The 13,234-nt window shown below is 38.0% G+C and overlaps 1 protein-coding gene across 7 annotated transcripts in view; it reads left to right on the forward strand.

Annotated features, from left to right (window-relative positions):
* Positions 1 to 13,234, forward strand: part of PPP2R3A (protein phosphatase 2 regulatory subunit B''alpha) — a 206,535-nt gene that overhangs the window by 101,338 nt on the left and 91,963 nt on the right. For all 7 annotated transcript variants that reach the window (XM_004037696.5, XM_055382948.2, XM_063704230.1 and 4 more), the window contains 2 exons: positions 3,342 to 3,416; positions 11,186 to 11,272. In XM_004037696.5, the coding sequence (XP_004037744.2) occupies positions 3,342 to 3,416; positions 11,186 to 11,272 (162 nt within the window). The remainder of the gene's footprint in view (positions 1 to 3,341; positions 3,417 to 11,185; positions 11,273 to 13,234) is intronic.

Here is a 13,234-nt window from a genome sequence, read left to right on the forward strand (position 1 = left end):
AGATGACAGTAAAGTTTGAAAATTCAGAAAAATTAGTAATAAAACTAAATAAAATATTAAAGTAGGAGGAAATAAAATTAACAGAAAAATCAATAGATTTGGCACTTCTGACCAAGAAGGACTAACAGGGACTGGATTTACCTTCCCACTTGCAACAAGGGAAAGTAACAGACAGGAAATATAAAACAATGGGTTTTCAAGATGGTGCACATCAGGCAACAAACGAGTGATTCTTTCCTGAGAGATGGAAACAAAGTGAGTCTTAGGATTGAGAGAGAGTACCACCTTGAGAAAGTTTTCTAGTCATAGTGCAAGAATGGGAAACCCAGGCTGAGTTAAGTGGACTCCTTGAGTTTAGGAGACAGAGTCTAAGGGTCTAAGAGAACCAAGGTGACTAGAATTCTCTGGACAGAGTACCAAAGAGGAGAGAACTGCATGGAGAACAATCCTTAGAGATCTTCAGAAGTTCCTCCATGAGTATTCAGCAGAGTACTGATCAGCAAATAGATGAGGAAACTAACCAAAGCTGAACAATATGTGGAATCAACCTAAGTATTAGTGAATGAAGGCATAAAGAAAATGTAGTGATGTACACAATGAAATACTATTCTAGTAGTAATGGGCACCTTTCACACCCAGATTTGGTTTCAAATACCATTTTCCAATGAAAGGAGCCAGGGCTTCTTAGACAAAAGGTTCGTATACCAGGGCTGGGGCAAGAAAAATACAAGATAAACATGGGTCATCTTATGCCAGAAAATATGAAAGTCCCCATAAAAACACAGGGGCATATCAAGAGAACACAGGTGGCCAGGCTCATGCCTGTGATCCCAACATTTTGGGAGGCGAAGGCAGGCAGATCGCTTGAGCCCAGGAGTTCGAGACCAGCCTGGGCAACATGGTGAAACCCCATCTCTACTAAAAAACAAAAATGGCATGGTGGCACACACCTGTAGTTCCAGCTACTCAGGGGGCTGAGGAAGGAGGATCACTTGAACCTGGAAGGTAGAGGTTGCAGTGAGCCAAGATGGAGTCACTACACTCCAGTCTGGGTGACAGAGTAAGACCCTGTCTCATTTATAAAAATAAAAAGAGAACACAGGAGCCAACCTGAAGGAGCTCCTAATGGCCAAAGCTAGATCAATTTGAGCAACAAAATGATGATAGTATAGGATTATAACCCATAGAATGAAATAAATACCCATGAGTCTGCGCTGTTAAAAAAAAAAAAAAAAGTAGGCCGGGCATGGTGGCACACGCCTGTAATCCCAGCTACTCGGAAGGCTGAGGCAGGAGAATTGCATGAACCCAGAAGGTGGAGGTTGTAGTGAGCTGAGATCGCACCACTGCTGCCCTCCAGCCTGGATGACAGAGCAAGACTCCGTCTCAAAAAAATAAAAAAAAGAAATAGGAGAGAAGAGACAGCTCTTCCTTATAGAAGATTTCCAGTTAAGAAATGTAGACGGAATAGAAACAAAATCACTATTAAGTAAACACTACAGTGTAAATGTTGCAGGCATAATCTAACAATAGATGCTAAAATGAATGAGAGAAATTTTGAGGAGAAATAGGATGTTGACACTCTCAAAAGCGTCTGCCTCCATGATATTTATCTATTATTAAGAGAAAATAGCAACTTTACAGTGGAGAACGCAGCAGACACCACTTGAACTAAGTGTGATTAAAGTTAACATCACCAAATGAAGACATACCAACATCACATACCCTCTGTATTACGTATGCCCAGTGATGCACTGAAAAGGACTCATCACTTCTGTGGTTCTCCTGCCAAAAATGTGTAACCTTAGTCATGACCAGACATCAAACAAAACCAAATGGAGAGACATTCTACAGAATAACTGACCAAAACTCATTAAAAGCATCAAAATCATAAGGAAAGACTAACGAACTTTCACAGATTGGAAGAGACCAGTGAGACACAAAACCTAAATGCAGTGTAAGATCCTGGAACAGAAAAAGACATTAGTGGAAAAACTAGTGAGATTTGAGTAGTTTCATATCTTATCCATGTTCATTTTCTGGTTTTGATCACTATACTATTGTTTGTGACTTGTTACCATTAAGGGAAGCTGGGAGAGGAGCATAGGAAGTTTTTCTATAATAATTTTTGTAAGTATAAGATTATTTCCAAATAAAAAGCCAGGCATGGTGGCTCATGCCTGTAATCCCAGCACTTTGGGAGGCCTAGGGGAGTGGATCACTTGACACCAGTAGTTCAAGACCAGCCTGGCCAGCATGGTGAAACCTTGTCTCTACTAAAAATACAGAAATTAACCTGGTGTGGTGCGACATACCTGTAGTCCCAGCTACTCAAGAGGCTGAGGCATGAGAATCCCTTGAACTTGGAGAGGCAGAGGTTGTCATAAGCTGAGATCGTAGCACTGTACTCCAGCCTGGGAGGCGGAGCGAGACTCTGTCTCAAAAAATAAAAATTATGTACTATGTATAATAATAAGCCTAAAAAAAGTTAAAGAAATAAGTCCATTGGTTTGAGACTATGTATTGGTATTATAGCTAACTGCTCTGAAGAAACAGAAGAGATATACTTGATGTCTGTCTGTTGATGACAAGCCAGTTAATAGACTATATCTGTAATGGCATAGCTATTTCCTCTGGTTAATTAATATTGTGATTATCTCTATTAGATCCTCTGGGCTCATTCAGAATGCTTTAAAAATCTAATTAGAAAATAAAAACAGTATTTTCAGGTTTTAATATTCCAATAGTCTTCAATGAGAACAAGATTAAAGATTTAAAAATAAATAAAATTCTAATGTGAGAAATGATTTATCCACACAATTATGATAAAATCTGATGGGCATTAACTGGCTTGCACAGCTTAACAAAGATTCAAACCACTTGACTACATGGCTGCTTTTTTTTTCCAAAAAGAATTTTCAGTGTTTTTAGATTATGAAAGAGGATCATTTTCATTGGCTTGCATCTACTGTCCACGACATCCTTTCTGTGTAAATACACTTTACATAATACCTCGACAATAATCTGTGGGATGAATTGCCTTGATGTGCTGTTGATGTGTTAGAATTACAATACATACCTCGGAGACATTTGATTCACAAATTACCTAACGTAGCTAAAATCAAACTTCAACTTTTTTTGAAGTATACTGTGTATACGGAAAAGCACACATAAGTATGCTTATAATGAAACGAATTTAATGAAGAATTAAATTTTAAGTGCATTATTCATTATTGTAAAATAGCAAGTTTGCTCAACTGGCAACATACAGGAAGGAAAAACTTCCATAGGCATAATTTTTGTATGTTTGTTAATTGAGTTTTGGTTTTGATCTTTTTCAGGATGTGGTGGATACCCACCCTGGTCTCACGTTCCTGAAAGATGCTCCAGAATTCCACTCCCGCTACATCACCACGGTAGGCTGAGTCATCTTTTTTCTTAATATAACTCCATAAGTCACCTTTTTATTACCATCTGCTATCCAGAATTTCAAGTATCTATGCAAAAGGTAACATGGGTTATAATGATTATTTCAAGTGGAAGGAAGCTAAAATAAAATTGAATTCATAATTTCTTCATTTTTATCTATTTTCCTTCTTGTTTGTGCCCAATACTTACAAAATTAAAGTAATATATTCCTTCTGTCTGGTCTTATGAGGCATATCTTTTTCTGTGTTATGAATATTGATATCCAGTTGATCTTTAGCATTTCCAAATAAGACTGAAAAGAATTTTCAACAGTCTGTCCCTGTCCCAGAAAAAAAGATTGGTCTCTAGTACCTCAAAGTTAGAACTGGACATGATAATGAGAAAATAGCTCGTGTGTAATCAGAAAACGATGTAAGAATTTAAAACAACATGATCACAATCTCATTTTGTGAGGAGCTCGCACTCCCTGTTTCTCAGGCACAGCCTCATTTGGTCAGTCCCAGTTAGGTCAGGAATTATAAGTGAGCACACACAGTCCACAGGGCACGGAGTAGCCATTTCATGCACTCTGCTCTAGCTCCCACATTATCTTTGGAGACATTCCACCGACCAGCCCCAGGGCCATTTACCAGACACGTTCTCAAGTGAGATGGCCCTGGCATGTAGCTCAGATTCCTCAGCTAAACAGGGCAGTCTCCTCTGAGGACCACCCTTCTATACTTAGGGTACAGTTTGTTAGCCAAAGATATGTTAGGTCCTGCCGAGTTACAAAATACTACTGTTTTCTTTTTCTCCTGTAGGAACTTAATTTTTCATTCAGTGCTTTTGCATTGGCTCTCTTATGTCAGTATAAAACTTTGTAAGATTTTATTTGAGCCAGAAGGTGTCACTGTTATCTAAGACACTCTCAGAAGTTATTTTTTCCTGTTAACCGTGACACTCTACTAAATTACCTCTACCACAATCAACCTGGCCTGTCGCCCTCATTTCAATCTTGGTTTATTTTTAATTGGTCTCCCTGTTACCACCCTAATTGCCCCATAGTCTAGCCTCCACAGAGCAAACAATTGTCCTTTTAAAAAATCAGCCAGATCATGTCACTCCTCTGCTCAAACCCTGCAGTAGTTTCCCAGCTCACGTAGAATAAAAGCCAAGTCCTTGCCAAGATTCTCCATAATCCTCCCATACCCTGGCAACCCCTATTCTCTCATCTTATCTCCTACCTCCCACTCATTTGCTTACTCTGCTTCAGCCACCATGAGCAAACCAAACCCACTTCTGCCTCACATGCTTTGTTCTTCCTCTTTCCTTTGCTTGGAATGTTCTTCCTACAGATTTCCACATTGTCACTCCCTCACTTCATCCAGATATCTGCTCGGTTCCCTTATTTAGTGAGGCCCTCCCTGATCACTCTCTGTTTTTGTAACCCTTCTTCCTCTGCCCCCTCCCCCTACACTCTATTCCTTTGTCCTGCTTTATTTTTCTTCTTAGCTCCTATCATCTGATATTTAATTTTTTGTTTGTCCATCTCCTATCATCTGATATTTAATTGTTTGTTTGTCCATCTCCGTCTCTATAATATAAGCTCCATACAAGCAGGAACTTTGTCTATGTCCTCAGTACCTAGAATATTCCCTGGCGTATAATAGACAGTCAATATGTACTGAATGAATACATGAAATTATCCATGTTTAAGAATTCTAGGCCAGGCACAGTGACTCATACCTGTAATCCCAGCACTTTGGGAGCCTGAGGCAGACGGATTACTTGAGGCGAGACATTCAAGACCAGCTTGGCCAACATGGTGAAATCCCGTCTCTACTAAAAATATAAAAATTAGCCAGGTGTGGTGGTGCGCACCTGTAGTCTCAGCTACTCAGGAGGCTGAGGCACGGGAATCACTTGAACCCAGGAGGTGGAGGTTGCAGTGAACCGAGATTCTCGCCCTTGCACTCCAGCCTGGGAGGCAGAGCAAGGATCTGTCTCAAAAAAAAAGAATTCTACGCTAGCTCTGGCTGCAGTCCCAAAGAGAATTATTGGGTTCTGAATATTGACTATTCTGAGAACTCAGGGCATATTAACAGCATAATTTAGATTCTTAAGAGTTAGAAAAGATCTTAGAAATAAACTAGTCCAAACTGTTGGAATTAAACTAGTCCAAACTGTTGGCATGTATTCTTAGAGATATTAAAGAACAAAAGAGTAAAATGGAAATAAGTTTTCTTTACGGTTCTATTTGATATTTCTTTTTTTTCTTTCATGATCTTAATGAACACATAGTTTGATATTTTTTGAAGTACTTGGACATTCGATGGTATTTGGTCACCTAGCAAGTAGTCCCCAGGAAGTTTTTTGGTTTTTGTTTGTTTGTTTGGGTTTTTTTTGAGACGGAGTCTCACTCTGTCACCCAGGCTGCAGTGCAGTGTCACGGTCTCAGCTCACTGCAAGCTCCGCCTCCCGGGTTCACGCCATTCTCCTGCCTCAGCCTCCCAAGTAGCTGGGACTACAGGCGCCCACCACCACGCCCGGCTAATTTTTTGTATTTTTAGTAGAGACGGGGTTTCACCATGTTAGCCAGGATGGTCTCGATCTCCTGACCTCGTGATCCGCCTGCCACGGCCTCCCAAAGTGCTGGGATTACAGGCATGAGCCACCGCACCCAGCCATCCCCAGGAAGTTTTATGATTTTAGAGTGAAAAGCCATGAAACCATTTTGTTCACATATAATTCACATTTTCTGAGAAATAGCGTCATGTTAATAATAGTTGAACAAAATGAACTACACTGGCGAATTAATAGAGTACAGTTAATTATCTCTGCTGTAATATTTTCATGGCATTTGTATGTAACTTTACATTTGTTAAATTTCACTTTGTTATTAACATTGTGCTGCTTTATCTCCAGTGCACAAAAGTGAATCCATTACTCAGAACTAGCCATTTAAGTATAAAATACTTGTGATAAAATGATGATAATATGGAAACTCAAAACAGCACCATAACATAAATAGTAAGCAAGACCTAATTGGAAACATTTCACGTGAATATGTACTGAGATAAGTGAATAACCGCCATTGTGATAAACTCACAAAAAGGGCAAATAAAAAGTATAAAAACGATTATCTGGAAATAGAATTGTATTAGACTGGTTATCTTCTCCTCAGTGCCTTTTCTGTTATGAAACTTGGTCAAATAATGGCATGAAGTCATTGAAACTGTTGCATTATTTCAGAGTACAGTGAGTTTTTCTAGAACAAATGTAAAATAAGGCCTTCTAGTATGAAATTTATTTTGTTGTTAGACATGAAAGTGACCAAATTAAAAAGACATCATTCTCTACGCTGCTCACAGCAAAAACAGTTAAGATCGCACTATTTCTAAGAAACATATAAAGATCAGCCTCAGAATTAATGACAGATATCTCAGAAAAAGCAAAATCAGTTACCATGTGACTCTACTGAATGTTATATAATCTTCGTGGCATACAGTATAGAAGAACAATTAATATGTTTGCATGCTAGTGTTACTCAGTTCTTTCAGTTTGCATTTGGAAGAAACCACTGACATAGAGTATGATTCAAGTATTAGCTTATGTGAGGTACATATATGATGAAGGAAAGTTAGAAAACTTTTATTTTCTATGTATCATTGAAAATCTATGTTACAGGAAAAGGCTGTTTGTTTAGTTAATTATTTTGTCAGCTGTTTTTAGACTGGAAAGACAGACCACCAGCTATGTGTACAGCAAAGAAGGACATCATTACCCAAAAAAAGAGATTGAACCTAAATCAGTCTGTATTCTTATTTCCAAAAAGATTTAGAAGTTGAGAAATAAGCCTTTGATATTGAATGAAAATGAAGATTAGAAATACCAGCAAATCATAGCCCTTGAGTGCAGTTTTGCATGCTGTGCAAAAATTGCTGGTGAATAAAAGGTTTTGCTTATCCAAGCCAACATATGCCAACTTTTGAGGAAAGAAGTGCTAACTTGAGTTTTTAAAATAAGCGATGAGATTTAAAATACTTCTTTATGACACTGGTGCTGGCAGTAGAGATATTTCTGTGGCTTGCTCTGATGGTGTGTCTTAGTGATATATTCAGTATCTTGATTGGCCAGAATCCACCACTGTAGGCTGAAATGCCAGGATTTTCCTTGTGGAGGGCAAGGTACTGATTTTCCTAAGATCACTAAGCTGTAGTGGAGACTGCTCACACTAAGAGCTTACCAACTCTTCCCCCTTGAAAACTTTTCCTCTTAAGAGAGAAAAAAAACATTTTTGTTAGATATATTTTTTAAAGTCCTAACTCTACAGAAGACCATAAGGAAATACTTTTCAGAGCCATGTTAACCAAAGAGTGAATTGGAAATCTGTTCACCACTCCTGCCAAGTGAGAGCCAGGCTTCCAGCATTGGAGTTTGTTCTTCTGTACACATACATAGTAAAAATTATTTGTAACTTCTATATCTGTATTTAATTCATTTTTCAAAAACTATATGACAGAGCCATCAAACATTTCCATTCCTGGTGACCTATACTTGTGAATTAGAGATTTCTAATTCAATAGATACCAAGAAGAAAGGAAACTGACTTACAATTTAACTTATATATCAAGTTGACTAAAGATCCCTTGGTGAAAAATGGTCAAATTTCATTTATTTCACTAGCAGAAAATAGTTATTCTAATTATGATTTATTATAAAATTTTATTTGATATTTTAAATGATGATGAATTTTATTTACCTAGAAGAGAGCAGTTAGAAAAACAATAATTAGTGTAGAGTTAGCAGCTACATGCTTCACCACTAGATGGTGCTCCTGCCTCAGCCATCTAAAGTGCTGAATCAGTGATGTGGAAACCAACAAATGTGCTGATGAAGTGTGGCCACTGAATAAGGAGATTTAGGCTATGGAAAAATGGAATACAAATACATTGTCTTATAGTATTAGATAAGTAGGTTAGCACAGGCTAAAAATAGGAAATGCCTAACAGTCAAACTGTTTGCAGATTTTAAAAATTCAAAAAGAAGAGGAGAAAAATAAAATAAGCACGAATGGATACAGATTATAAAGTTTTATAATTTTTAACACAGTAATTTCATAAATAATATAAAGTATTTGAGTATATAAATATAAATTTTAGATAGAAAACTCATACTTTAAGATAAATTTACATTCAGAATCAAGAAATAAGGACAAAAATCTTCAATAGAAAAATGTGGTTTAATAATACATATTGAAATTGACTTTAACTTGAGAGAGGGGACATGGAATTATGATAAATGAAATTCTTAATGTTTATTTTCATACATAAATTTTCTGTGCTAAAAATCCTCCATCGTTTTTACATGAACTTCCGCCAAGCTAGTGCTAAGAATACAATATTGAGTAAGACATGTTCTCTGTCCTCAGTGACCTCAGAGTCTGAGTGGTTGGGGCCAGTAGAGAAATTAGGCACTGCCTAGTCCCAGCTCCCACCTAATTCAGGAATCCTGTCAACTTCTTCCTAAATACTTGTGGTGAAAAGATGAAAAGAAACCCAGCCACTTCATACAAACCCATTGCTTTATAGGGCTAATATTAGGAAAGTCTTCCTTATATTGAAGCATTTCAGTATAAATGCATTTCTGTCTAGCAGTTGTAATTCTTCCCTTTGGTGCAACACAGAACAAGTCAGCTTCTTCTTCCGCCCAATAGCCACTCAGATCTTGATCACATCTACACTCTAGTCTTATTTTTTCTCAAGATTAAACATTACTACATTAGTAGCATCTTTCACAATCATTTTGAATATAGTTACACTTACCTGTTTTGTGGGTTTTGCACATTATATATGATTCTATCTATAAATAATAGACAGAAATACTGATACATGTGAAATACTAATTAGAGACCTTTCTTGGGTTGACATTCATCTGCTATGCAAAACTCTGAGTAGAGTTCTTCAAATAGTTATGAAGCCAACCCGTATTTCTCTAACACAAAGATAATACAAAAATCTTTGTTATGTAACTTTCAAACCTCATTATTTTATCAAGCAGTTATGGACCACCTGATATATAGAAAGCACCGTGGCTGGGCGCGGTGGCTCACGCCTGTAATCCCAGCACTTTGGGAGGCCGAGGCGGGTGGATCACAAGGTCAGGAGATGGAGACCATCCTGGCTAACACAGTGAAACCCCATCTCTACTAAAAAGCAAAAAATTAGCCGGGCATGGTGGCGGGCACCTGTAGTCCCAGCTACTTGGGAGGCTGAGGCAGGAGAATGGCGTGAACCCGGGAGGTGGAGCTTGCAGTGAGCCGAGATTGTTCCACTGCACTCCAGCCTGGGCGACAGGGTGAGACTCCGTCTCAAAAAAAAAAAAAAAAAAAAAAGCACCATATAAGTTACTGGAATACAAGTCAAGAAAGACTTGGTCTCTTAGTGTTTGGAGGTGATGATGGTCAGGTGCACCAGTGTTTGGAATGTAACCACAGGGACAGCTAAAGGAGGCTCAGGTGGCAGTGGGAGCACAGAAGGCAGAGCTCTAGTCAGTCCCTGTCCTGGGGCCTCCCATGGAGCGTGGCACTTGAGCTCAATTCTGTAGGGTCAGAGGGGTTAGCACTGATAGCAGGGGTGGGGTGGTGAGCACTGGAAAGCTGAAATCTAGACCTTCATCCTGATGCTAGTTTTTCCCTGTTTAGAACAGTTGAAGAATCACTCTCTCTGCTGAAGAATCCAGAAAGGAAAGGTGGTTTAGTCCCTCATTAGGCCTACTATTGAGAAAGATGTCCAGATACGTTGCCTTATTTGTTCTTGTCGCACCAAAATATCTTGAAAAAGAGATTTAATTTCTTCCATGATAAAACCACCAAAGATACAGGATTTCTGTATTATTAGACTATCAAAATAAAAGCAGAATGCACCCCCCCCCCCACCCAAAAAAATAAAGCTGCTAAAATTGCTCTTTTTACCACTGCTTCCTTTGGGAGAAGAAAAATAATCATTGAAAGGGAAATGAAGTGGGTAGGAATGACTGCAGGTAAAATTGTTAAGAATGCACTGTGACCTACCTCCAGGATTGCAGCTTCCATCTTCCTTCTCTGATCTTCTCCTACACCACAGCACACACATCCTCAATCTAGACACATTTGCTTCTTATCTCCTCTTCTCCCATTCTATCCAAGGTTTTCTCCACAGTTGCAATTCTGCTAAACCCATTAAAACACCAGCTAATAACAAAGATGTTCATGCCCAAATAAAAGTTAGGATACAAATTATCCCAGATATAGAGTCTAGAAGACCAAGAGTCTTCAAGACTCAAGTGAATAAGGCTATAATAACCAGAATAAGGCCCTCTTGAATCATACCACCTTGATAGCCATCCTTCTGACCAGTTAATCAATCATTAGGCCAACCCAGCAGATACTTCCCACCTCATACGCCTTCCCAAAACATTGAGCCCCATAAGCATTACTTGAATCAGGCATCACTGTATAAATTAGAGGTAAACAAAAGAAGTGATGTGAAGTCAGTTGGGAAGTGAAGACTTGTGAGCAGAGAATGTTTTTTTATTCTTCTTGGAAGTACAGAGGCAAATCTAAAATATATAGATGTAGATTTAAAAATACAGTGCTCATTTTTACTAGGAATTACACTTAACATAATCAAAAAGCTGAAAGTTAAATTGGTCCCAAGTATGTTCATAAAATGGCCTTTGAGAAAGTAGTGGAGATCTTTAATGTTTTTATTTGGTTTTATTTTCCTTTTGGAACCAGGTTATTCAGAGAATATTCTACACAGTCAACAGATCTTGGAGTGGAAAAATTACTTCGACAGAGATAAGAAAAAGCAACTTTTTGCAAGTATGCCTTTCATTAGAATTCATGTGTAATGAGCAATTTAGATAATTGTCTTACTTTATTTAACAAATATTTGAGCGCTTACTCTATTCAAAGCACTGTCACTACTTTCAGTCATTAAGCATTTATCAAATACCTGTCGTGGGACGCTGGAATGTTTTGGGTGAGGGGGTAAAAATGAAGAGAATAATAAGGGATCTCTGCCTGAAGGCATGCACTCTGGAGCAAAAGAGTGAAGTGTACAGACACTAAACCTGACTTGATACATTCCATAGACATGGATAAAACCTATAGAGGCGGTTTCACAATAGATAAGCCTGGAGGGGTGGGCTGGGGCTAGGTTGGGAATGGTCTTGGAAGATTTTAAACTTGATCCTTTCAGCAATGACTCTGTATCCAGCACCTGCTAGAGAAAAGTACTAAAAATTCCTTTTAAGAAAGAATACATTTCATTCAATTATTTTATTCATATTACCAAATGAGAGAGAAAGTATTGACCACTAGTGGGAGCCTTTTACCGAAGTAATCTTCATGCCTGATTGTTTAAGCTTCTGTAAACATAAAGTGAAATTGTTCACACTTGGAAGAAAATGAAATGTTTTATTTTTAAGAATCATACTAAATGGAATTTAGGCTAATAATACAACCTTATTTACTCTTTATTTTTTCCTATCTTCATCTGAGACAGAGTAATGAAGACTTGGCAAAATTAGCAGTCCATGATGGATATACAAACTTTTTTTATTCTAAAATGAACAGTCATCATCACAGTCAGTGTTGATATTTATTGAACACCTGATGCCTGCCTGGGCTCTCAGTAGGTAATATGGGATGGGTTAAAATGGCAGTAATTCCATAGTACCTCAAGAGTAATGATGATAATCCCCCACTTTCCTGAAGCACATTATAGGTTGTAGTTTCTGAATCATTTTTATAATCCATAATTTTTTTTTTTTTTTTTTGAGACAGAGTTTTGCTCTGTTGCCCAGGCTGGAGTGCAGTGGTGCGATCTGGGTTCTCCACAACGTCTGCCTTCTGGATTCAAGTGATTCTTCTGCCTTAGCCTCCTGAGTAGCTGGAACTATAGGCGTGTGCCACCATGCCCAGCTCATTTTTGTATTTTTAGTAGAAATGGGATTTCACTGTGTTGGCCAGGCTGGTCTCCAACTCCTGACCTCATGATCCACCTGCCTCAGCCTCCCAAAGTCCTGGGATTACAAGTGTGAGCCACCATGCCTGGCCTAATCCATATTTTTTCTTTTTTGGCTTTTAAAATTAATCCATTTTTTTTTTTACCAGTGATAAAATTTGAGGCCCAAATATACTTAAATGATTTGTATAAGATCACACAAAAGTAAGTTGCTGAACTGGAAAAAGAACTCAAGTGTTCTGCTTCCTAGAGCATGATTTATTTTCTCCTCCCTTTTCTTCCCTGCCCCTTTCCTTAGTCTTCCTCTTCGTACTTAAACAATACTCATAAAACATTCAAATAATATGAGCACATCTAGACTAATAAACAGAAGTCACTATTCTTCACTCTACCCTTTTACCCACTTTCCCCAGAGGGGGACCCATATCATGTGTGGTTTTATTCTCTTATAAACATATACATGTAGTATATAGTTTTGTTTTGTATGGCTGCTACTTTGAGGGTTTTCAAAAAATATATGGGTTCATACTATTCTCTTAACTTGGTTTTTTCACTTAACAGTGTCTCAGGGTTTTTTTCATTTCCAGTCATATAAGTCTATCTCATTCTTTCAACTACTGCATAATCAATTGCATGGCTAAAGTGTAATTAATTACATATTCCTCTATTGATGTCCAAATCGTTTTCAGATTTCCTCTATTACAGTGATGCAGTGAACATCCTTGTATGGGGTATGAGTAAGAATGTCTGTAGAACAGACCACTGGAGGGAAAATCCTGGATCAAATAGTATGTGCATTTTTAATTTGGTGGATT

The sequence above is a fragment of the Gorilla gorilla genome, chromosome 2, assembly GCF_029281585.2.
Source record: "Gorilla gorilla gorilla isolate KB3781 chromosome 2, NHGRI_mGorGor1-v2.1_pri, whole genome shotgun sequence".
NCBI classification, from domain to species: domain Eukaryota; kingdom Metazoa; phylum Chordata; class Mammalia; order Primates; family Hominidae; genus Gorilla; species Gorilla gorilla.